Source organism: Miscanthus floridulus, chromosome 15, assembly GCF_019320115.1.
Source record: "Miscanthus floridulus cultivar M001 chromosome 15, ASM1932011v1, whole genome shotgun sequence".
In the NCBI taxonomy this organism is placed as follows: Eukaryota; Viridiplantae; Streptophyta; class Magnoliopsida; order Poales; family Poaceae; genus Miscanthus; species Miscanthus floridulus.
In genome coordinates, this window is record NC_089594.1 from 45,322,544 (window position 1) to 45,348,373 (window position 25,830).

Below are 25,830 nucleotides of genomic sequence, written 5' to 3' on the forward strand. Positions count from 1 at the left end.
TGCTTAGGGTCGCCTCATAAGGATTTCCAATACCTAAGATCCCAAAAATCTTACTCCAAGTGAGCAAGAACACGAGAAGTAGAATGCTAAGGCAAAAACATCCTCTTTAGAGGCTTTTTGCAAGGATACCTTTAACAGTGTGCGGAACCTAGTTTTAGCTCTGATCCATCAACACACTAAGGCTTTAACAACTACCAAGAACGCCGGTTCATGTTCTCTTGTTTTCTGTTTCCTTTTCCCCCTTTATATCGTTTTTCTGTTATTGTGTAGTATACTCCATTGTGTACAGCATAATCTACTACGAATCATTGTGTAGGTGGGTGATTTGTATAGACGGACAAGGAACCAAAGCCTAGATCTCGAGGGATATTTTGGGAATAGAAAAAGCGTAGAAAAGGATTCAGAAAGGCCAAAGACGACAGTACTTAATTTGAGCTGAAAACAAATACGAAGGACTAAATGACGGTTAAAAAAATTGAGAACAAGCATCCAAGCTGGACTTCGATACGCACATTGGTAAAAGATGGAGCGAATGTGAAGATGCATTCATGACTTGGGCAGAGAAAAAGAAGATGGGTGGGATGAAAAATTGAGGTCGAGAAATTTTACCTTTTTAATATTATAGGTATATGTATATAGATATAGATTCAAGGATGCGATGATTGTGAGGCTGATCTTGTAAGCTGTTGTTTTTTTCACGTGTATGTAATTGATTGTTTATCGAATCGATTTCCATATAGAACAAGCTTGTGCGGTTGTGCCCGTTGTGATGTGAAGAAGGGACGTGTTACTGTGATTGATTGTTTAGCTGAGCGGGTCGAAATGTCTTTGTGGAGGAAATAAGCTGGGAGGGTGCGCGAAATAAGCTGGGAGGGTGCGCGAAATTGAACAGAGAACAGATGAGCGAACGAGACGAGTAGATAATAACATTTTATATTTTTTTAGTTGTAGAGAAGAGACTTGGAGAAGAGATACAAATGAAAACTGCATCACTTAGCCCTGTTCAGTTGAAATGCTTATCTTCTCTCGTAAAAAAAACAGTATCAGTCGGCTTATCAGCCGAAGCCTTGTTCTCTTACACATCGTGAAATAAAAACTCAGCTAGTTTTATTGGTTTTTACTAGCTCGATTGCTGAGTGGTCTTTTAAACGAACCGGACCGGTGATTTTTACGATCTAACCGCGGTCCAGTTCTATCCGAAATAAGGATGTGTTTGGAACACAGGAATTTCACAGGAATCACACAGAAATTTTACAGGAATCAGTTCAATTTCACAGAAAAAACTTAAAAATAGGAAAAAAAATTCCGCATTCCAAACCCTAACTATGGACATGACCTGAAATCCCTATGGTCGTTATCTGTTTTTGAAAAAATCCTATAAATTGATGAACACATCAGAATGAAACTTTGAACTGAAGCACGCCTCCTCGACTTCCTCTCTCGGCTCTCACAACCCTCGACCTCTTCCGCTCCCCTCCCCCCCTACTCCAACTACTGGAATCGCAGATCCATCCGGTTCTGACCGATTGCTTCACCTGTTGGTGAGGTGGCTTGCTTGCTTGAATTGATTTTTCTGCCCCGATCCGCAGCGGCGAGCGGAGATGAACTGCGAGACCTGTCAGCTGAAGGAGCTGGTCCGATACCGATCCTATGCCCTGCCTCGGTTTCACCACGGTTCTTTTCTTGCTTTCTCGTCGCTTATTTTGACGAATTCGTTTTCTTTTTTTGTTCTGGTTGTTTGGGCCGCAGGAGCTGGAACCGACGGAGATCAAGGACGTGCTGCGATGTGAGTGCTCAGATCTTAGCTTTTTGCATCCCTTGTCATCTCTCTATCTTCGTTGAAAGGGGTCTTTTATTACCTCAACAAATTGCTCTCTATTGACACGACACGGAAACCCTAATGTACTGTATTCATTCACATGCTTCTAATGTGCTGTATTCATTCACATGCTTCTTTGTTGTTATGGTTCCATTTTGGAATAGAGTAATTTCATGTTGCAGTTTTGAAATCATGATGATGGTTAACTAGTGGATTTCACCTAGGTTTCCCCCATGGGGAAAATTAAATGTTGTATGGATGTATGGCACTGGAAGCTTAACAAAAAAATTGGGCTAATAGTGGAGTTACTCTCTGCAGCAGATCATATTATTATACGACACGACACTATGCTGTGTATTTTTCACTACTTTGTTGTGCTTATCTTGGTTCCAGAGTCCTTGCTGCTGTGAGTTCTTAACCTTTTTCTATGTGCTCGAGCTCCTTCCATTCTACAGATAGTTAAACTTTATACTTGCCCTGATTATTAGTAAGTGCACTCATCACTTAGATGACTTCATGAGATTTCTCTGGGGATCCTTATCTCTCTTAACTTCAGGTCGTTCTATTAGTAATAAGAAATTGGAGTATTTCTGTGTGTTCTTTTATACTACATAGCACCTGCTAATGGATATGGTAAATATGAACTATGCTGCAGGCATTTTGCACACCATATTCTTCCATAGAACCCTCAGCCTGGTTCGCCCCAAAGATGTTGACTGTGATTTCCTTGAGATCACTTATGTGAGTATTTCCCTGCATTAAGATCTGGGTTTGTTTCCATGGTCAAGGCATACGGTGTTGTGCTTTAAGTAATTATATTTATATATTTACTACTTCCATTTGAAAATTATTGATGCATTCACTTTTCACAGACTCCCAACTGCAATTTTCACCACTACTTATATTCACAATATATGGTTCTAAAACCAGATTTTGTTTCAAGAGAAAATGTAACCTATATTCCTCAGTGACAACTTTTCCAAAGACCCAATATCCCAATAATTGAGTGTTCTAAAGTTAGTAACTTACAAGAAGATGCGACCTAGGATTATTTAAGAACATGTCTGGAACCCCAATCTGTGACTAGAGTGTTTACTGGCATTTCACATATTATACGACTGTCTAGCGGTGGGCAAGAATGCCTGTCTTCTCTTTTCCTCGTATTATTATGGCCAATCAAATTGGTTATGTGTGTCATTGTAATACTTCACTTAGCTGTAGCCATTAGCCATGGTTCAGTATTACTGCTACTAATATTGAGATTAGACCTGGAAGTGGATTATGCCTGCCGCCTAATAAGTGAATGGTGATATGCTTCTCCAGCTTGCCAGATCACGTCTGCGTACCTTGGCCACCTTTGTCGCGTACGGCGTCGACGCGCTCCGGCTTAAATCATCGACTCGTCGTTGGCTCGTGGCCCCAGGTGCTGTTGGCCTCTGCTGGTGCAGCGAGGATCGTCTGGGACTGGAACACCACCTGGTTAGGCTGCGCGAGCACCATGGCGAGCACGTCCATGATGGCGTCCCACTGCTTCTCTGCCTCCGTCCCTGGAGATGTCGAACAAGGTCGGTGACGCCGGCAAGCTGGAACGGGCTGCTGGAACAGTGAGTACCTCAGGGACGGAAGTATTTGGACAATTGGATTGGATTCGTATTGACGAGATACTGGACTGGATTTTCTGGCATGACAATGGTTTGGATTGGATGCATGCCTCACTAGTTGGATTCCTTTTGAACTGGGTTGATTGGATGCGCCGCAGTAGCAGGAACAGCCGGAGGAAGACGACGCCACGAGCAACTGCTAGAAGCTGAAGATGCCACGGTGGAGGTGCTGCCGCCCACCTGGGAGAGGCACCGGGAGGAGAGGGGCGAGGTCCAATGGATATTTGGATATCCAGCTCTTTCTATAAACCAATCCAATGCGTTTGGATCTCATGGAAAGAATGTCCAGGTCCAAACAACATCCATCCAATTAAATCCAAAGTGGGTTGAATCCATTTAGATTTTGGATGATCCAAATCCATTGTCAGGTCTAATTGAGATCTACTTTTCGGTAAACCGGAAACAAAAGGAGCTAACTGATTTTAATGTGTAGTTGTGAAGTTTAGAATCAACAGAGAAAGTGATCAACAGATTAGTACTCCCTCCGTCCCAAAATATCTGTCGTTTTCGCTTCCCGAGAAACAACTTTGATAAAATATATATTAAAACATTAATATTTATGGTATAAAATTAGTATCATTGGAAAGATCTTTGAATCTAGTTTTTTAATAAATTTATTTGGAGATACAAATGTTAATGAGCATAATGTTGGCCTACAAAAAGACGACATGTCCAACAACTGAGTGTCGCAGAAATGCGTATATTGCGATGGATTTGTGGTCACACAAGGATGGACCGAGTTCGGAACTGATGATATACGTGACCGTTAGGGGTAGCACCAATTGAAGAAAAGTTTGTTTAACATAGGTTGAGGTGGTTTGGCCATGTCCAAAGGAGACCTTCAGAGGCACCAGTGCATTGTGGAATCCTAAGTCGAGATACCAATGTGAGAAGAAGTAGAGGAAGACCAAAGCTGACATGGGGGAGGCAATAAAAAGAGATTTAAAGGGTTGGGGTATACCTAGAGATCTTTGTTTAGATAGAAGTGCTTGGAAAGCAACTATCGACGTGTCTGAACCGTGACTAGGGGCTCATGTTGGGTTTCAACTTGCTTGGGACTAAAAGGCTTTGTTGCTGTTGTTGTTGTTGTTGGAGATACAAATGTTGCATGCATTTTCTACAAATCGACTCAAACTTGCGGCACGGAAACCCAAAGCGACAGATAATTTGGGACAGGGGGAGTATGTGCTGTGGGCAGCAACTCATGTTTTGTGTGTTAGAAATCCAAAGCTTACTCGAGCAGGCGGCGCTGCTCTCTCTCCCGCGCCCTTTGGTACACGCTGGTCCATCCTCTGCGGGCACAGGAACCCTAGCATCAGCGAGCAAGGGAAAGGAAGAGGCAGTAGATAGAAGAGTTCTCAAGAAGGAATGATGCATAACTGTGATTTACATCTCGGGAGGGAGAGAAGCACACGGGAGGGGGCGTTGCGTGTACGCGGGTGGGTAAAAAGTTATTCGGTGAAAAAAGACGGTCTGGGGAGGGCGGCAGGAACGCGTAAGACTCTCAATGGTGACTGTAAGCGCATTGATGGCCCGCTGACAGATTAGTTTGCACCTTTAGATTTAGAGATATGAATGACCTGAGGGTTCTAATATAGAGTGGGTAAAAAACTTTTGGGTAAGATGTATTTTCAATTTTTTTCGCTCTTTGGATAGATAGATATTTAACAAGCGTTTCAGCAAGTTGCTTTCTCTGTATCAGTTTCCAACTTAACCACGATGGCATATGTATTGTCCAAATATGATTACCTTTCTTGTTGCAGGCTAATAACTTTATTTCATTTGCATTTCCTTTGCCACTGCTTACTTCGATGTTTTCATGTGTTTAGGTACAATGTGGTCTACCGGAACTAAAAAAAACTTGACCTGCGGGGGGTAAGACGGCCCCCGGGCAATGCCTGGTAGAGAAGATCTCTCACGCAGATCAAGAAAATCCCCGAACCTCTGCCCCTGCATCCTTACACTGGGACCGTTCACCACGTGAGATGGTTCGGAACCACCGTGCTTTGAGTGAAGTCGGACGAGGGGATTTTTTTACCCTGACCACGTAAATCCGCTCCCTCTGGGAGTCGAACCCGGGTCACAGGGGTGCCATGCGGCCGCTCTAGCCATTTCAGCCAAGAGTCCGTTACCGGAACTAGAAAAGGAAGTTGATGAAAAGATAGACCAGTTCACTGCTTGGGTGGAGAAACCAGGTCTGAACTACAACAATTAGCCATTTTGATATTATGCTGCAGTTTACTTCTGTTGCTGCTGAACTATGTTATCTTTCTTCTGATTACTGAACTGAATATCTCAGATATGCCTCTCCTTCGACGACAAACAGAGACACCCAGGTTGGTTTGTCAACAAAACAGAGCGCATTTATTGGGAGCAATGGTTCATCAATTTGCATGTCATGAGCCCAAAAAGATACAGCAAGTCAAACAGCTCCAAAGGGCTGACAAACATCGGAGGTAATTTGGTTAACTAAAGTTTCATGGCCTTCGTGACGCTGTCATAAACATATTGAATGTAGCAGTAACATTTTATGCAATATGCTCCTAGCGAATGCTCTGGAGGAGACCAGCACAAGGCGTGCTGCATTGGAGTCGGTGATTAACGAAGTGCTATTCCAGATCATAAACTTCGCCAATGAGAAAAAGGACCACATTCCTGCCATCCCTGACAGAATTTTCTATCACGAGATCATGATCCCAAGGTGAGTCTTATATTTGATATTGGTCGGTCTGTGATAAGGCCCATCCTTAGTTAGCCCAAACAATTTTTTGTAGATTCTCTACATATATCTCGATCTCCAGGTGACCCCTTTTCCTTGGATGTGTTGACAGCTCGGATTCTGTATTTGGATGGAACACGGATGTCATTGGCAGAGTGCTGAATAGCGGGCACCAGTACTCACTTTAGTTGAAGACGACAGCACGCTATTCTGTGTACATAAGGTGTACCCTGCTCATCTGGCTTAGGGAAAACCTAGTTCTGTGTACATAATGGTGTACCCTGCTCATCAGGCTTGTAAATACTGTGTTGGGATCTTGCTCATCAGTCGAATGTTCTTAAGTTTGGTTAAGTTCGTAAAAACAATATCAATATTCATGCCTCCAAATATGTTTATTACATAAAAATATATTTAATGATAGTTATTTATTATAAAATTATATACACTATTGGGAGCTTAGGGCTTCCAATAGTTCAGCAGTTGGTTTGGTAGCCATCATGGAGCTTATAGCTTTCACCTTATTATGAGAAGTTGAAAGACAACAGCTAGACAGAGTGCTCATTCTCCCACCTTAGTTTGATCAAACCTTCCGGAGGTTTTGAGTAAGTTTTGAAAGAATCATGCTTAAGTTCCTTAGATGGTACTCTCAAGTCTCTTAGTGGTGTATGAAACTCACCGAGGCCATGATGCTTAGCCTTTACATCATCTTCTAAGGCACATGTGGAGCTCATGGGTAGAGAATGAATGTAAGGCATACTTGTATTGTGCATATATTGCTAAGTCAAACACTTGGATGAATGGTACTTAATTGGTATCATAAATATCAATACTTTTTTTATAGATTTTAGTCTAACTTAATATTGTTTGACCTTTTTTAAAAAAAAAAGGCGAGAAATATATTCTTTTGGGAACGGAGTGAATACACCTGATTACGAAAGGTCCACAGCTAGATATGAGGGTACCTTGTTAGAGATGGACTTCAGGGAAAGGAATAAATCTAATTTAATGGAATTTCTCCAATACAATCCTACGCTCCGAAGTATCTCTATAGTAAAATGACCAATATAAATGGACTCCCCAATTCTCAGATTCAATGAGTAAATTAATATCAACAAATTTTCTACGTTCAGGTAAAGGCGTCAGGCTAAGCCAATGTGCAGATATCAATCGACGCCCTTTCGTATGTTAGGAGGCATGGAAAATAAAGCCATTACTTTCAGTCCAGGTAAAAATCTCAAAGTAAGAACTTGGAGAGCTGAGAACGCCACCATATATGGTGTGGGGCAAAAGAACCAACACCCACAGCCACTGGCCAGAATGAAGAGATGCATTGCGGAATGCAGAAACTGAGATCCAGGCCGTGTGCATACGAGTATACGACCATCATTTTCACAAGCAGCCACGTGCGTTGCAAGTAAATAGGCTATCAGCACAACTCTAGTAGTCTTTCACACTTTGGACAAACCGCAATGGACCTCACGACAAGCAGAAAATTTCCACAACAGAGAAGGAGAAGAAAATACTTTACAAAAGAATATCTCGCAGTGCATTCTGTCACCTAAAACACAGCAAATGCACCTTTGTAAAATAATCTAGTGGAAGATCCACTGTGTTGAACTCCATCGTTGCTGACAACGGGTTAAACCAAGCAGGTAGGCGTTCTTCAAGTTGCATGTAACATGAAACCAGCATGCATCGATTTTTGTCCCAACCAATATCCCAAATCTCCTTCGATCTGGATGTGACTGAGTTACTTACATGATTATACAGTTGCACTTGGACTCCAGCTTTGGAGGTTTCATATTATCAGAATTCCTTGCAATACCCGATGCAGAACATACAGGGGGGGAGTCTTTCGCAACAGCATCTTTCTCTGTAGTTTCCGTTGTAGTTGTTTCACCTTCCAATCTTTTCCTTTTGACCTTACGATTTGGAGTTCGTCTGTGAGGCAGCTTTGGTAAACTCTCTTCCTTAGGAAAAGATCCACCGACTATTGTAACAGTTGGGCGAATAGAGTCGACAAACTCTGATTCCTTCTTGTTTTCCAATGCAATAGTCGCAGCCTTGTATGCAAGGTCATGGACAATAGAACTACAGAAGAGAATTGTATCAGCAGCCTCTTCCAATGTGAAGCATCTCTGGATTTGTTTCCTTGATCCTTCTACTTCCGCACAAAATTCTTCTACAATTCAGAGAAAAATATTGTGTCAAATACTTATATATTCTTTTTTTAAGAGGAGCAGGAAGGGTGGAACCCCTACTGCAAATAAGTATCAAATACTTATATATTCACCTATATTCATCAAAGGATACAAATAATTTCATTGATTATGAGAAGAAAATAGAAGGCATGCATATCTTTGAAGATACATCAGGGACTAGCAATTTAAGATGATAAATCAACCAAAAATGCCCTGCAAATTTTTTTCTACTATGCTGCAGTGTGCACAAGAACAGTATTCCCTCCGTTCCAAATTATAAGACGTTTCGGTTTTTCTAGATACATTGTTTTAACTATGTATCTAGATATAGTGTGTATCTAAGTGCATAGCAAATCTATGTATGTAGAAAAGCCAAAACGTCTTATAATTTGAAATGGAGGGAGTAAAATGGTTTATTAAACAATCATGAAGATGTTCTTTGAAACCAAAGACTTGGAAATTACCCACCCCTCTTGTAAATTTCACACATCAAGGGTATTTTTATGCATGGCCCCTTCAAATAATTAACACACCTAATTGGACTGACTGCTTAATCATAGAATTATAGGCATGTTTGGTTGCATATCCCAGGTGGCCTGACCAAATATTGGCAGTGGACAAAGTTGGACAGTGCAAAATTTTGGCAAAAAATGATATGTTTGTTTCATGGCCAAGCCAAAGTAGCCTAATTTTCCTGTCAAACCAAGAACATCACATGTGGGGCCTATGTCATAAGTATTTTTTAATCAACTATAGGGAAAATAGGTCTTATTTTATCAGATTAATTATACGGAATACAATACAAAATACTTCCTTCTTGTTTTAGCTTGGCTTAGGACTCCACAATGCATAGGAGACCTTTAGAGGCACCAGTGCATTGTGGAGTCCTAAGCCAAGCTAATAATGTGAGGAGAGGTAGAGGTAGACCGAAATTGACATGGGGGAGGCAATAAAAAGAGATTTGAAAGCTTGGGATATACCTAGAGATCTATGTTTGAATAGGAGTGCTTGGAAAGCAGCTGTTGATGTGCCTGAACCGTGACTAGGGGCTCTTGGTGGGTTTCAACTCTAGCCTACCCCAACTTGCTTGGGACTGACAGGCTTTGTTGTTGTTGTTGTTGTTGTTGTTGTTGTTGTACAATACAAAATACTTCAAAAAGATTTGCAATGAGATACTTGGTTTAGCAAATATTGTGATCTGAACATTGATAATGCAGCAATCAATGCAATTTTTGGAACCAGCAGCCAGCTGACACTTCAGCTTGTGCTTAACAGTGTCGCCAAGCCAAAATGTGGCACAAAAATCAGCCGCCCTGGAATCTTCTGCGGCTTGCTGCTTACTCTACACGGCGTGGCCATAATTTCCTTGGCTCGGACAAACTGGACCCTAAACCAAATGTTTTTTAGGGATACTTGGATGTGTTGTAACTCTCTTCTTTTAATGCAATGATACGCAACTCTCCTGCGTGTTCGAGAAAAAAAATGCTAGCCAGATAACCTAAGCAGCGACAAAATTTAGCTCGGCACTAAAGGACATGAACCAAACAGACCCATGTCCACCCTGGATTTTCTTTTATTTGGTCCAAAGAATAAATCATGTCCACAAAAGATTTGTTATATACATACAACAGCTAATTCCGGACCAGAAAAACTATATACCAGACAAGACAAATAGAGGACCAATGCATGACTCAAGCAAGTAACATATATACATGAGCTTTGAGATAGGCACAACTCATAACTCTTGTAGGTGAAAAAAAAGCATACAGAAATCCGTACCATCATTGGGAAGTTTCCTTATGTCAGCTTCTTGTCCAGAAATCAACACGTCCTCCTCGGAGATGGCAGACATGCAACAATCATCCAATCTGTTTTCCTCAGCTGAACCCTGAACTATTTCGGACTGCATTTGAATATCATCAAAGTTGTTCTCATCACTTGAATGTCCGGGGGCACTACCTTTATTGCACTGACTGATGGCATAAGTATCCTCTTCAGTTTCAGGCATGCAACTTTCCTCTGGGCCTGATGACTCTCGGGTATCACTTGGCATTTCAGTATCTAAAGAATACATATTTGTACTGGTATGATCCACGTCAGCCATTCTGCCAGCACTATGATTCTCAACTGTTGTATCTCCTAGCTCACTTTTCAAGTCAACGGGACTGTCATCATCGGCAATAACCTGTGAAGAAGACGAATATTCCATAGCACTTGGCAAAGCATCCTTACAAAAAGCATCATTTTCTTCAGAAGAGATCAATGTTCTTGAAGTACTGCTTTCCAAAGTGTCAATTGGGAAACAGGAACCTCCTACTGCATCACTCTGAGGGCAAAGTGAAGCTGAAGAGCTACAAATTGACATATCTGACACAGAAGCAATGCTTTGACGACTCATAGTACTGCTTATCTGAGACTTCTCAAAGTCACCCCTCTTACCACTCCTAAGGCGCTCAAAACATATAGTTGATTGCCTCGAAGACCCGAGATCACTGGAAGAAGCAGCTGAAGAGCTGTCCAGTCCAAAGCTACGCTTCATCATACTGACACCATCTCTTGCATAATAGGGTTCTGAACAGAGAATACTTGTAGCAGCCAGGGCCCTCCCTTCTACAACAGGCCATTTATTGCTGTTTGACTTAGGGACTAACAATACTGATATCCCAGTACCCTCAGTAGTTTCAAGTTTAGGATTTTGATATGTAGTTGATCCCAGTTGTGGAGAATTGTCACTGGTCATAGTTTCAGAGACAGTTTCATTACATTGGGACAATCCATGATTATGGTTATCCATTTGGTCTCGGATGAAAAGGTCATGCCCCACAGATGTTGGTTCTGTTTCTTCACATTCAGTCACACTAGATCGATGAAAGGAAATATCGTTTGTATTTCCTAATGAGTCCCCAACATGTTTCTTTCTATGCTCTGCGTCTATCTTTTCCTCCTGCCCCAGTAGCATTTCCTGAGGTGTGTGACCCATTGAGTGAATTGGAGGGACCTGATCCAGGCAATCAGTGTAAGATTCACTGTTCACTAGTTGATGATCAAGAGATACTTCTTTGCTATAGCCTATACAATCTGTGGGTATGGGAGGATCAGATGCGATGCAACGTTTCAATTTTGCAGTTTTATCATATTGCTGGTTTTCTTCTCCTATAGTTTGTACAGTAGAACCAGTGAAGATATTCCCAACCTTTGCAGCACATACATCACAATAGACACCCTCTTCATCCACATCCATCGCATCAAATAACTTCCCACATCTAGAGCAAGTAGCAATTTTACTATTGCCAACCTGAGAACTATCAGTAGAATGGCATAAGGACTGATTAGGTCTTCTGCTTCCTTCCAAGTCCTGTCTTCCACTTACTAGATGTTTTACTATGACCAGTGAATTATCCGTAGATTCCGTGCTCTTGTAATGAATGGCTTCTTCATTTAGCTCATCCAATTTATCAAACATAAATATATCCTCATGACCCCGAGAACTATCATCTTCTTCCCATTCACCAACCAAATCACGTTGCTCTTGGCTGCCAGGCGTATAAGAGCCAAAAGTGGCACCATGGTAAGAGCTTGCATTGCTGCTAGTTGTCAAAGAGGAATTGTGTGAGAACATAGGTTTGTGCACATCAATTCCATTCCCAGCCCCAAATGTGCTGGCAGGGGCACCTGATAGAAGTGGTCGGAACCTATCTTGTGGAGCTTTGCGGTGATCCTGGGAAGAAAGACCATCACATCTTAGTTTCATGTTTCGGCTTTAGAAAATCTACAATAAACAGAAGTATGGTCTTCATTTGCTGAAAAAGTACGCCCACAACATTGTTCAAATAAAACTATACAACAATGTGCTATATAAAAATAGTTCTCAGTAGCAGTAAGAAATGAATCATTTGCATAAGGTGCCAACTAGTATCTTGAGTAGAAAAAATGCACCAATTGACCAAGATCAACACGAGAAAATTAATGTATGCTAAGTGTCAATCTACCAAATCAACTGCTAATTACACAATACAAGAGATGCTTGCAAGACATGAGAAAATATTCTATTATTATAACATAAAAAGCAGAGAAATGCTTACCATCAACCAAAGTGCAGAGTCAAATGACCGCTTCGGGACAGAACTAGGTGTGAAATTTTTGGACAGATTCTTTGATGATGCAATGGTTCTGGTTTTCATCACAACCAAGCTCTTTTTCACAACTGGGCTACTGGAGTAGCTAATTGGTACAGACTGCATAGAATCCAGATCATCCTCACCAGATGATGTTGCAGAAGCTTTGCTGTAAGAGCTCATTCGGTCCCGTTCAATGCTGTGAGATGAATTGGCTCTTCTAGATGGAGTGGGAGACATTGACTGTCTTCTACCTCTTGAACCCTTTTCTAGTCCACTAAAAGATGAAGGTGATCCACCCCTTGACCGGCATACTGGACGATCAGTTAGAGATGTGCGAAGGTTTGAAGGCGCATCGAAAGGGAAACCAGGAACATTTGATTGCCATCCATGCAGCTTTGGTGAAGAAGATCTGCGATTAGGTTTCACTGGTGAAGCTCCTCTTGTTCCATTCAAAGTTGGACCACTTGAACCAGTACTCATCCTCCTTGAGACAGGACTTGGAGACCTTCGAGGAGGTGTTAATGTCTTAGCAATCGGAGGGGTTGACGATCTTCGTGATGGCGTTTGTGATTGAACAGCAAGTGGTGGGCTAGAGCGAGAAGCTGAACTAGATGATCTTGTCCTTCCCATAGAGCGTGGCGATGGGCTAAGCCTACTTGGGCTTGCACTGCTTCTACTAGCTCTTTGACTATTATCCATCTGTATATGAATAGAACACAATATATTTGATACGTAATGGATGCAACCTAATATAGTTCTTGGAATAAACCCCTCTGGACATAAGCACTCACCGTGGATGATCTTGAAATTTGTATAGGCTTGCTCTGAGCTCTGCCCCTAGAAACCTGAGTGATGGATTGGTTTTCTTCGTCATCCAAAGATCGAAAAAGTGGAGTTTCTGGAGGAGTTAATAACCTGATAATTGGAAAATTTAATGGAGGTCAAGTCATTACCCTGCACCAAGATATAAACACTTACATAGAAGTGCAAGCATAGGAAGTATTATTAAGTTCAGAACCACCAATTACATTTATTTTTTTCTGTAAGATAAATCAAATAGCCATTTAGACATAGAGTTATGCTACTAATTCTTCTGAGCAATGATCCTCCAATAACAAGAGTGAATTAATGGTTAGCATCATACATTCATACCATCCGTACAACAAAAGTAGCCAGTAGGTCACCATATCATTTTTAACATTCTTCAAACATGAAAGGTGCATTTGGCATTTTTTTCAATGATATTCCATGTTTTAAGCGATGAAAACATTCTAGCTGTTATGAACTAAGAACGTCAGAACATCAAATCTAATGCTTACGAAAGGGTTATTGGCTAACTCATACTATCATAATATGGAATCACTTCATATCAAGATTGAACAGCATTAAAAATTCTAGTCTTAACTGGCAGTCATCAAGAGTGCTTAGTGATAAGAAACAGAAATACAAGATAACAATGTGAATATTTTTATAAATATTTGAAGATTCGACGCTGTTCCTTTCAATGTAAAATAGGATTGAAACAGGACTACAGAATAACCACGTGTCCACGTGAGCTCTTTTTTAACGAAGCAACAACCTTACAAGTTGTGGCCAAAATTCAGACGAAAATCTACACAGAATTACCAGATTTGTAAGAACTGACCATGCAACATGCTAAACAAGTTAAACAAAAACAGGCACCACTCATGAAGGAAACAAGAACTCAATCCATAATATTTAAATATCAACGAAGCAAACGTTACATTACAATGTACGATGCAAGGCAGGTGCTTCATAAGGTAAGCAAATCAAGGCTACAGCAACTATCAACCATTTCAATCAAGACATATAAAATGTACAATCAAGTTTGCATACCACTCATAATCATTTTTATCGCCGTCCGCATTAAGCAAATCATGGCTTTCTCCATGGGCAGGAATGTTAACACCAAGTTTTACTTCCGGGAAATAGCTCAATTTTGCTGATGGATGGAAAGAAATAACTTAAAAATGGTAAGTAACCAAAAAAAAATAACACTATGGGACTGTATAAAGAGGGACGAAGATGAAATTTACAAGCATTACCGATTGAGTCATCAAAATCCTCTGACGGTTCCAGTAAGAAGCTCTCCGTCTCAACTTTCTGCATATCAGAGAACAAAGCGAGTTCGTCATCCTTTGATTTCGCAGGAAGCACATTTCCGAAACTGTTGGTCCTCTTGTGATAAGTCTCCCGTGCAGGAGACCTTGATCTCCTCAGTGAGGGTGACGGTGGCATTTTTCCTGGCCTCTTAAGCTTGGTACCCTTCTTTCAGAGACAGTAGAATGCAGTCAGATTCCATCCGGAACATATATCATGGCTTACAATATATGGTAGTGTTAATAAAGAACTTAACAGGTCCAAATTGCACCAACTTATCATAACTTTTAAATGTGTAGAAAAACAAAGGATAAGGTATGAAAATGGCAAATATATGAAAAGAAATACAGCATCACTCTCATCATGCATTACAAAAAAATAACCAATCCAGCATGCCACCATCAGAAATAGCCCACCCAATTGCACCCACAGAGCAATCATACCAATACATTCATAGAAAGTAATAAAACAAAATACACCAACAAAAGAAGGCCACGGAAAGGCACACAAAGTTGAAGCTACCATTATTTCTACCACTTGAAGTACGGAAACTGCCAAATCCATCACATCTGGATGAAAACACGTACCAACTAGCAGAATTTGCTAACGTAATGAGGTATTCCTAGCATCTAAATTTGCTATTTTACAATCCACTGCACATCTTATTGCATCAAATGAAATATTGCATAAAAAAGTCAAATAATAAGTCTTCAAAAGAGTCAGCAACAATCAACCAATTGATTGGAAAGTTCCCAAAGTCACTTATGGACAACAAAAGTATCTCTAGAAAACCTAAAAGTTCATATTCAATTGAACTATCAAGCACGCTCACCTCATCCCGTGTTAGAGCTAAATCACCAGGCATTCAGGCAATTTGGAGGGAATAACATTTCGGATAAATCAGCATGATAACAAATCGAAATTAGACCTAGCGACAAATCGGACAGCACAAATTGGGCCCAAACTCGACCTTGCAACATCTCTATTTGCAACCCCAAAGATAAATTTGCATCAGTCACATCACAAAATACAGCTCCCCAATAGCAAAGCAACATAAGGGGAGCAGAATTGAAGCAACCCAAGAGTAAAAGAAAGAACGCATGAGATCGGTGGCGATTGAGCAACCAATTTCTACATATAAAAACCTGCACCAAGAACCGGGCAATGATTGGGCCACATCGCCCATAGTTCTCTGGCCATCGGATGCTTACCAGTGTGAGATCGAGCTGTCCATCCAATGCTAAGGCTTCTGGAATGAGCTATAGCGCCTGCACGGCTGCATCGGCCAGCCTATCCGGTCGTCCTCGTACCATTAGCACTCCTCATTTAAGATGGAAGCTGAGGTACTTCAAGATACTTACTAAATTGTTTTACCATTAACGCAAACATGATAGACGAACTTATTCACTTGAGAGAGAACATGGTATCACATTATAACACTAGATATGGCACATTGGTGCTACTCACCACGCTTGAATTCTACGGAGATCTAAGAGGAACTGCACACTGCAGCGCTTGGTGGCAGGCTGGCAGCTAGGGCTTAGGCCAGGCAGGTTATCATAGCATCAGGGAGCTTATGCAGTCAAGGTTCATGGTCTCACAGTGGCCTGACTCAGGAAGAAAATGCACCAAATACATTATTGGAAGTCTAAGAAAATACAGTGGCCCAGATGACCGATTTTAGTGGATTAGTCATCGCTGGCAGCAGCAAAGAGGGCAACCAGCACATAAGTGGGCTGGAGGCGCGACGCCTGTGTTTCTAGTTCAAAACCGAATCTAGACACCAGAGCAACACAACACGCGCTCAATTCTACTAGTTTCCCAAGGAACACCAGCAAGCAACGTGCTCCCAGAGCCATAAACTAGCAAATCCTGCGCCAAAAAAACTGTTTCGAAAACTGAGAGCAACGAATTGGACCCAGAAGCTAGCAGTACACGAATACCAACCCCCAAAATTCATCCAAAATGGCGCTAATTTGGCGAAGACCCAAATCCCATGCTCCACATTTCCCCTCCCAGGCCACCCACACAAAATTAACAACAAAATCGTTCACCTCATTATAAAATGAAAAACAGGAAGGAGCTCGGGAAGCCGCATTCCACCTCATTAAAATGAAAAACAGGTCACCCACCCGCATTCCACCGCCGCCTTCGATTGCCGGCGCCCTCCATCCGCCGGCAGTGCGCTCCACCAGCCGCAGCGGCCCCCGCGCCCCCCTGATCTCACGCCGCGGGCGCGAGCCCCAAGGCAGATCCGGCTTCGGACCCGAGCGTGGTGGGGGGTCCCAGCCGTGTCGCGGGCGCGCTCCTCTCCTCCGCTCCCGCACTCGCGCTCGCCCTCGGCCTCCGGAGCTCGACGCGTCGCGCGCGCCTGGGGCGTTGCCGCGGGTAGAAGCAAAGGAGCTCGGTTGCCTTCCTGCCTGCGCGCGTCGTGCGTGCGCTTCGCTGGAGGAGCAGAGAGGGGAGGCGGTGGACTGGGGAAGAAGTGGCTTTTGTTTTTTCTATTTCCGTTGGCGTTATTTCCTTTTTGGTTTATTTGGAGTTAAAGAAAGGGAAAAGATGATTAGTTGAGGATTAGGGGTGAGGTGGCATGGTATAGTGCGGGCAGGGGTTTAAATTACGGATTTGTCCCTGGAAGGGATTAAGAATTACAGTGTGGCTGGGTTCCCTCACTTTCTGTTTGGCTGGACGGCCGGCAAATTTGGCATAGCCAGCATTAATTAATTCATGTGAAGAAATACCTTTGGGTTTTCTTTGGAATCTGTCTACCCAACAACCATATGTTTCAGCCAAAGCTAGCACATGGTTATTGGCTGCCTAAAAAATACATGAATTACAATACAGAAAAAATCATGTGTTTTAGGAAGAAGCTAGCACACAAATTCTATTAGAGAAAAAAAGCCCACGCAGCTTGTGCTTCATGGTTCCCTGGTTCCTCACTGTGAACAAGCAGATCCAGCATATATTATGCGAGATAAGAGGATCACGTAGCTAGAAGAATCACACACACACATACTGAAAACACGTTTTTATTGGATAATTTCAATAAGTACTTTTGTAGCCACAGCATGTATATATGTTCTGCATTTCCTATATTCCTCTTCTAAATGAATTACCAAATCTGAAAGATAAAATTGTAGATTTCAAATAGTGCAACTAGTATTTTTAGTGTGGGGTTATGAATGCAAGACATTTCTCATTTTAGGGCAAACTAACTGACTGCAGACTAACAAATACTGACCTTATTGTTGAAGTTCCATCTGTCATTTTGTGTAAAAATGTCTTCATCATTCCCAGCTTTAAATTAAAAAAAGACTAGTTATAAGGTTTACGCCTTCAAAATTTCATGACAATTATCACAGGCTGACAGGCCTTCAGAAAATGATTGCAATTTTTGTAATGGTGACAAGAGAGATAAACAAGGATTGCAGGTATTGACACATTGAAAACTACCTACGTGTCAGTGTCCTAAGAACAATGCATTCCAAACTAACAAGAAATGGACGGGCATCTTACTCTGTTATCATTGCCACCTGATGCAAGCTAACGATTGTTATAAGACCACTTGAGTCCACAAACCTGGAAAATATGTGAGATTAGGGACCATACGTTATCAGAAAAGAAAATTGAAGCTTCAGTAGGATAATGTTTATACTTGAGAATGGGACATAACCTGAACTTTTCTTTGATTTGTACCTATAGATAGGTGAGTGCCACACTGTGCCCAACCCATAGAACAAACATTGTCATCCACCCCTAAATCACAAAGCTTGATGACCTAGACAATGATAAACCTGTTAACAATCCATCTTCAATTCTCAGTGACGATATACCTTAAGGATGACCAGGTTGCTTACCTTGCTGCTGCATGCATTCCACAAAATAAACATAATTGCCCAGCCCAAACAGCGAAGGCTTCATGAGTTCTTGCTGCTGCTATCTAAAAACCAAGGAATGTTATAAGTTAATTGCTTACTTGCTGCTGCTGAACTTAATAGGAACAACTAGATCCTGCACAGACAGAAACACAAATGACAAAAATAAGATGTGTGTTGGCACATCTTTGTTCGTCTCTTACAAAGAACTCTGGTTAGTTTACATACTACAAGCAGTCAACATTGGTTATCACTCATCAGAGAGTGGGTGGGCGGTTGGGGAAGAAGAGAGCCGGACAGTAATCTAGGTCCAGGCAATGGCAAAAATCACAAAGAACAGAAATACAAGGACAAAAATGTGGTCTATATTGGCACAAATATAGACAGAGAGGCTGAGAAAGAGAGTGTGGGGTCTGTATTGGCACAAATCACAACAAACAGGGGTGTTCTAACTGCATCAACACACAACTGTCAGCCCACTATGCCTTTGTTACTGCATGTAGTTACCACAAATCACAATCAACAGAATTCAAGATGTGTTAGCACAAATCACAAGTGACATTTTTTTCTATGAAAGGACAAGGATAAATAAGACGTGTGTGCTAATACAAATCACAATCGACAGAATTCAAGATGTGTTAGCACAAATCACAAGTGACAAATTTTTTCTATAAAAGGACAAGGACAAATAAAACGTATGTGCTAGCACAAATCACAATTAACAAAGTTCAATATGTTTTAGCACAAATCACAAGAGACATTTTTTTCTATGAAAGGACAAGGACAAAATAAGAGGTGTGTGCTAGCACAAATCACAATTAACAAAATTCAAGATGTGTTACCACAAATCACAAGAGACAATTTTTTTCTATGAAAGGACAATGATAAAATAAGAGATGTGTGCTAGCACAAATCACAATAAACAAAGTTTAAAATGTGTTACCACAAATCATAAGAGACAATGCTATGAATCAAGACTATGCTATGAATCAAGAACATGCAACATTTTATAAAAAAGACAGGGGGTAAAAGGCCATTTTTCAACTCCCATAACTCCTGGTTTTAGGAAAGCAGAAGAAAATCAAGTGGATCCTGTATCATGCCAAAACATATGCTCTTAAGAATCTCAAGAGGACTGTCCCACATGTACACAAAAATTGTTAAATTGCTAATGCGGTCAGATCTTGCTAACAGTGTCATATAGTGATAATGAATGATACTAACTCCAGTCATATACAGTTGACATTACAGACAAAAAAAACAAGCTCAAACGAACTTGGTTTCCCTATCTGAGCATCAAGTACAAACGACTGGAGGGAATATAAGCCATAAGAGTAGACCTCAAGTGACTGGAGGGAGTATAAGGCACAAGGGTGAAGACCTCAAAACAAAGGTTAACGCAGACATACTTAATATTACTAACCCCTTCATATACTTTGCACTTAAAAACGGATGAAAACAAGTTTATACAATGTTCTAAAGGAGTTCATTTAAAAGGTACAACTGAACCCAACAGAACATGCCCAAAAAAGACAAGGACAAAAATATCATGAAACCAGCTGATATCTACACTACCTTTCGGCTACCAACGAGTGTCAAAGCAAGCAAAACCAGCATTTTCACTATAGTTAAGGAAACAATTGTTGTATCAAGCCAAATTAGATCTATTCCTTAAAGAGAAGACTTGTATTAAAATAGAAATGAGATGCACTCCTTAAAAATGTACTGTCTAGTGCTTACACTGAAACAAAAGACCCGTTTCCAGTCCCAAATAGCCCATCCAGAAGAATATCGATGCCCTAAAGCAAGAACAATTGCATGCTCCAAGTTAACTAAAATAGTGACAAAGTTATTTATAAAGAACAGATATTGCACATGTTACACACTATAATTACAGTAGTTGAAGTGTGCAATTTACTACTAATAAATGTGCAATCAAGAAAATGGTGCTTCTAAATAAAGTATGATAGGAATATGAATGTAAGATTGGAATGCAATAGACATTGCATAATATTTATGCATCCTATATGTGTATCCATAAAAACCCCAGACACCTCACTAAATTAGACAACACTCTACACATCACAGGAATTGACGCTAGATTACAGAGTTAATGACATAACATTATACAACATTCCCCCTAGATAGTGTTTTGAACATGTAACATTAAAAAACTCATGACTGGGTGGTTTATATTGACAGACCACTACAGCAGAGAATACTGGTGCAACAAAATTACTATCTTCCTTTTCTTGAACATTGTATACTGAGCTCGAAGTGAGTTCAGACTATAAGTTTTTTAACAGTGTTAAGTAAAACACCCATATGTATAGTTCTCACCTTTATCGAAGCACAAATAGCATCTCGACTGACCATAACAATGCCATCTACTAGCTCTCTGCACAGGCGAAATGTTTCCTCCCCAACAGTTTTGACAGCTACACCATCAGCAAGCCCACCAACATGCTCCAACATGACCCTCTTACCTTGACACAAGGATAATGCCATTGCATTTGCATCTGAGGGTTCCACCCCAATTATTTTCACCTGTACAAAGAAAAATGTTTCAAAAACATTCCAAAAAAATATCAGCCTGACTAGAAACCAATGTAAGATCCAGAAAGAAATTACATTAACAAGATTGATCCAATATGAAATGATTCAACTTAAAAATGAACTTAATATATCAGGGACATGCCAGTCTCCATGAAGGCGTGTAAAGAAACTTTGTTGTCTTCAGCATAGGATTTTTAAAAGAAAAAAGAAATGGTAAGATGGAAAGCAGACCTATGGGCGAACCCGTTTTGCATAGGCAGCAATTCCACCAATTAATCCACCACCTCCAACAGGTACAAATATTGCATGCAGTGGACCTTGCAGCTACCGAACAATTTACATGCCGACAGTTCCTTGTCCAGTGATGACATCAGGATGATCAAAGGGAGGTATGAATGTGCGGCCTTCCTGCTAACATCGTAATTTTGCGTATGACTGAGCTTCATCATAAGAGTCCCCCTCAAGGACCACCGTTGCACCCAACCTCTCCACTGATTTCCACTGGAATTAAGGTGTTGCATTATTCAGTGAGCACTAAAGTAAACTAAATCATGTAAAGGGATGTCTTAAGTTCAGCATCTAAAGATCAGAAACCTTGATTTCTGGTGTTGTCACGGGCATGACGATGACAGCATCGCATCCCAGTCTCTGAGCGGAAAGAGCAACACCCTGGGCATGGTTTCCAGCAGAGGAGCATATGACGCCCCTCTCTAACTGCTCACGGGGGAGCTTTGCCATCATGTTGTATGCTCCCCGCAATTTGAATGAGAACACCTATACAGCAAGCAAACAAAATATGAGGAAAGTAAAGAAAACATAAAAGTAGAATAGCAGTTTTCAATGAATTTGGAATAGCACATATAAACGCTAAATATAGTCAAACAAAATTAAATTAGGAACCATATCATGTATAAAACATGTGTATGGCAAAATACTAGCACAAATCACAAGTAACAATTTAGTAACAACGAGGCTAACGGTTCAACAACAGCATATTGCATATGCTTAGAACTAAAATCGCAGTGCCTGATACTTGCAATCTATATTATAGCAAACTGTAATTATGTAACTGAATTTTTAAATTGTTTGATTTACTGAATCTTTAAGTTGTCTTGATCAGAAATAGTTCTTTGGTATCACTAAAGTACAACTGGCATAAGACATAAGTGCTCCTGTAGCAGTATCATTGACAGAAAACCACCTAATAAAATCAGGCAACTATGCACAAAGACAACTCTGAACTATAATCAGGCATTTTTCTCTTATGACTTGTTTAGAATGTAGAAGCAGCCTTCAAAAAAATACTTGGTAACTCCTTCAGTTGAAGCATGAGCTCTGTGTGCCGTGCTGAAAAATACATCATTGACAAAAAAAGGTCACCAACAGATGCTAGCTTCTTAGCAAAACTCAGTGTCGTTCTTCTCTACCTTCTTGTATAATCTAACATTCTCTAGGAGTAGAACTCCACCTATTGGCAAAGCAGAAGCAAAATTTCTCAACTTCCTCACAAATGCAATCATTGGCCATCACAAATGCAAGAATACAACTGAAAATTTTAACTGCAAAAGATGCTCTAAAACAAGTCAACTAGACAAGAGGCAAACAAACCTCGATTGACAAAGCCAATGATATTGGCACAAATCAGAATTATCAAAGTTCATGAAGTGTTAGCACAGATCATAAGAGATAATTTTTTTTCTATGAAAGGACAAGGACAAAAACTTGGTGTATGTTGGCACAAATCACAAAAAACAGATTTCAATATGTTTTAGCACAAGAACACATGAGACAATTGCCATGCAAGTGCAGCTTCAGTAATGAAAGGGAGAAATGATTTGCCTCTGGCTATTAGAAAAGTACTAGTATTATTACTAATTTAACTATGGTGTGGGCTAGCACAAATCACAATAAACAAAGAAAAAGTTATGGCCCAGTAAGACATTACACAATTGTAGAAAATGTGGGAAACAGACAAACTATGAATCCCAAACCGCTTAGTACAACCCACTACACAAAACCCAGATCAAAAAAGTTGGAAGGATTCTCAGTGGAAGAATGATTTCCTTACTAATAGTCAACCCCTGAAAGTAAAAAGGGACATATTGCATATCCTCAACACTAAAATTGCAGTGCTAAATAATTGCAATTTACAGCATTGCTGGTTGCAATTATTAAGTAACGGAATGCTTTATTTGTTTTTTCGTGAATAGAACAGATTAATAGGAACAGAGCACTGTGACTATTATGGATAAGAACAGAGTAATGAAAGGGAGGCAATAAAGTTATATCTTACCAGCACCACTTTTACCACCCAGCAAGCATCTTTGCAGGGAAACAGAGAGCTCAGCAGACAATTCTTCAGAACCTCTACCCTAGAAAACTCCAAATAAAGGAAATAAGATGTATACAAAAGTAAAACAATAGGATTTTCAATTTTCATATAGAATGAAATCTGAAAAGGAACAAAATAAAGTTTTCCTTTCTATATATATTCCTCTCTAGTAGCATCGTTTTACCAGGCAATCGGTAACCAATGTACAAAGGAAAATACTGTTTTTCTACTAACTGGAATCAAATGAGCACATCTACAAAAGGAACATATATGCAGAAGCACCTGTAAATAATAAAGGCCACTAGTAATAAAATATAAAATAACTATTATCAGAAAAAACAATATGCTTCTTCAAATGCATCCCAGTGACTTCTTTATTTTTCATAGTCAACAAGCTTTTTGCTTCTTCGTATTCAACGTCACATCATTAGCATTCAAACATAAAATTTCAGCAAAGTCTATATGCATAGTTCCATAGAAGATCTAAAAGAGTTTGAATAAAGTCCAGGGTCCAGACCACAGTGCCAAACATTGGGTATATGATGAACACAAGTAATGTATCAGACTGTTGGTTATTTTCATTTGATCCAGTCACAGCAAATCACCAACCTCAAACATAGGCTCAGCGGTTGGACTACAGTCAATAAAAATGGAAACTTTTCCTTTGTCTGGGTGAAGAATGCTTGGTTTTCCAAGTTCAGCCTGTAGATGCCAACCTATCAGAATCAAAGAAAGTCAGATAAAATGACACAGTGGAGGAGGTACAGCACACTATTTGTAATGGCTTTATTTTATCGAGTTTATCTAAGTAGTAACAATATCAACAGACAGATAGACACCAACTTGTTGACTCTCTAGCGTGATGTTTATTGTCACTCAAAACTGGCCCAAACAAAACTAGCATTGTGATTTCAGAGTTCATAGCTTAACATAACAAAATCGAATTAAAGCATTAGCTTTGCAACATAGGTGCCTAATGCTTAATAACAATCAATAACTGACAGCCTCACTGTCTTGGGAACATCAGAGTTGCTTGGAAGCTAAGTCGACAATAGAAGATGGCGTACAGAGGATTGAACGAGACATGGAAAAACATTCGCCTTGCCATATTTGCAGCAAAATGCTAGTGAGGACAGACTCTTACCTTGACGCTAGCAATTATTTTAGTGGCCCCCAATCTAACACGCGCTGAGCCATTCGCCTGTAACAACCACCAATCCGAAGTAACATAAAACCGCAGGCGCAGGGGCATTCCAGAAAAGAAGGAAAAGTGAAAGGCATGCAGATGCCTGCCCAAACAAGTTGTGAAACCTACCTATGGAATGACTCCAGTTTGGATGGAGAGGGCCCGGAACTGCAGTCGCTTACGTCCATCACTGCGAAGGTCCTGCGCAATGCCGCCGCGGATGAAGTGCTTCTCCCCTTCAGAGAGACCCACCATCGTCCTAGACACAGCGGGACAGAAACCAACACAACCGGTGTCAAAGGCATTTCGTCGAACACCTAGACTGCTATGCAGTTAGGCCTCGTAACTGGATCACATCCCAATACCAATAGCCAAATAACTTAACAAGTTAGGTCTCGAGAACTCGTTAGAAGAGGAGCGCATACGTAGTGGATGCTCGTCGTCGGCAAATCGACAACGACGTGACCCTCTGCCTAGACCTCGAACTCTACCTCCACAAAATAAAAGAACAAACAGAACATCAAAATGGCGAAAATTCAACCAAAACCACATCCACACCGATGGAATCTACAACATCTAAAGAAGAAATGGAAGGAAAACAAACCAACGATGGCAAATCGACGACGGAGAGCCCCCTTCGCCTCAGGCTCCACCTCTACCACCTCCATTTCTAGCAATGGCAGACGACGAGTGAGCAGCCGATTGGTGAGGGCGGGGAGACGCACAGAGACGGGGAGGGGCAGAGCGGTGAGGTCGCCTCTCCTACTAGGAGACCGTCGGAGGGAAGGGGCGGAGCGGCGAGGTAGCCTCTCCTACCAGGAGAGCGTCGGAGGGAAGGGGCGGAGCATCAGTGAGGTGGGACAAGACAATGGAGAAATGGGGGAAATTAGACAGCGGCGCCAAATCCGGACCCACACGACAGAGACACAAAGCAACAAACAGATCGGACCTTCCGTTCTTCATCCTGTGGTCAGAAAATTCATGTGCCAACAAACCCAAAAACACACATGTGTTGTATAGCATTCCTGTTTCTTTTTGCATAAGATTGCTTTTTCAATCCTACTTTTACACTAGCTCGGTAGCTTAACGAGACAAGTCAGGCAGGTTTTGTTTTGTTTCTTTTTCTTTTTTTATTTTGCTATCGAGCTGAGAACGCGAAATTAATAAGCTAATACTCCCTCTGTCTACAAAGAGTTGTGTTAGTTAAAATTAGTCTAAATTTGACCAAATTTATAATAAATT

At 40.8% G+C, this 25,830-nt stretch overlaps 2 protein-coding genes and 1 pseudogene across 6 annotated transcripts; 1 reads left to right on the plus strand and 2 right to left on the minus strand.

Annotated features, from left to right (window-relative positions):
* Window positions 1–1,412: 1,412 nt before the first annotated feature.
* LOC136508293 (uncharacterized) lies at window positions 1,413–6,550 on the plus strand. 3 transcript variants are annotated; one of them, XM_066502950.1, is made up of 8 exons: window positions 1,413–1,634; window positions 1,750–1,786; window positions 2,475–2,560; window positions 3,143–3,423; window positions 5,310–5,675; window positions 5,780–5,936; window positions 6,028–6,181; window positions 6,312–6,550. In XM_066502950.1, the coding sequence occupies exons 1-5, from the start codon at window positions 1,602–1,604 to the stop codon at window positions 5,332–5,334; spliced, it is 462 nt and encodes a 153-aa protein (XP_066359047.1). In that variant the 5' UTR covers window positions 1,413–1,601; the 3' UTR covers window positions 5,335–5,675; window positions 5,780–5,936; window positions 6,028–6,181; window positions 6,312–6,550. The 3 variants fall into 3 exon arrangements, 2 of the variants coding, with proteins under 2 accessions (XP_066359047.1, XP_066359046.1); XM_066502949.1 differs by having other exon boundaries at window positions 5,780–6,181; XR_010771919.1 differs by lacking the exon at window positions 3,143–3,423 and having other exon boundaries at window positions 5,780–6,181.
* A 1,103-nt stretch (window positions 6,551–7,653) lies between these two features.
* LOC136508208 (probable GPI-anchored adhesin-like protein PGA55) lies at window positions 7,654–17,162 on the minus strand. Of its 3 annotated transcripts, none has more exons than XM_066502847.1 (7): window positions 16,772–17,162; window positions 14,585–14,804; window positions 14,376–14,481; window positions 13,310–13,433; window positions 12,483–13,217; window positions 10,180–12,118; window positions 7,654–8,381 (listed from the first exon to the last, which is right to left on the minus strand). In XM_066502847.1, exons 1-7 carry the CDS (start codon window positions 16,775–16,777, stop codon window positions 7,954–7,956), a joined length of 3,558 nt encoding a protein of 1,185 aa, XP_066358944.1. In that variant the 5' UTR covers window positions 16,778–17,162; the 3' UTR covers window positions 7,654–7,953. The 3 variants fall into 3 exon arrangements, with proteins under 3 accessions (XP_066358944.1, XP_066358943.1, XP_066358945.1); XM_066502846.1 differs by having other exon boundaries at window positions 14,585–14,807; XM_066502848.1 differs by lacking the exons at window positions 14,376–14,481; window positions 16,772–17,162 and having other exon boundaries at window positions 14,585–14,712.
* Window positions 17,163–18,611: 1,449 nt separating this feature from the next.
* On the minus strand, window positions 18,612–22,071 carry LOC136507444 (threonine dehydratase 1 biosynthetic, chloroplastic-like; annotated as a pseudogene).
* Window positions 22,072–25,830: the final 3,759 nt, after the last annotated feature.

Excerpts from the sequence above, each read along its gene's own strand:
- LOC136508293 (XM_066502949.1), top strand. The coding sequence starts at position 1,602 with ATGAACTGCGAGACCTGTCAGCTGAAGGAGCTG. Across the intron at positions 1,635-1,749 it reads CCTGTCAGCTGAAGGAGCTG|GAGCTGGAACCGACGGAGAT; the intron begins GTCCGATACCGA and ends TTTGGGCCGCAG. Across the intron at positions 2,561-3,142 it reads ATTTCCTTGAGATCACTTAT|CTTGCCAGATCACGTCTGCG; the intron begins GTGAGTATTTCC and ends ATGCTTCTCCAG.
- LOC136508208 (XM_066502846.1), bottom strand. Across the intron at positions 13,434-14,375 it reads GATAAAAATGATTATGAGTG|GTTATTAACTCCTCCAGAAA; the intron begins GTATGCAAACTT and ends TCCAATTATCAG. Across the intron at positions 12,119-12,482 it reads ACTCTGCACTTTGGTTGATG|GATCACCGCAAAGCTCCACA; the intron begins GTAAGCATTTCT and ends CTTTCTTCCCAG.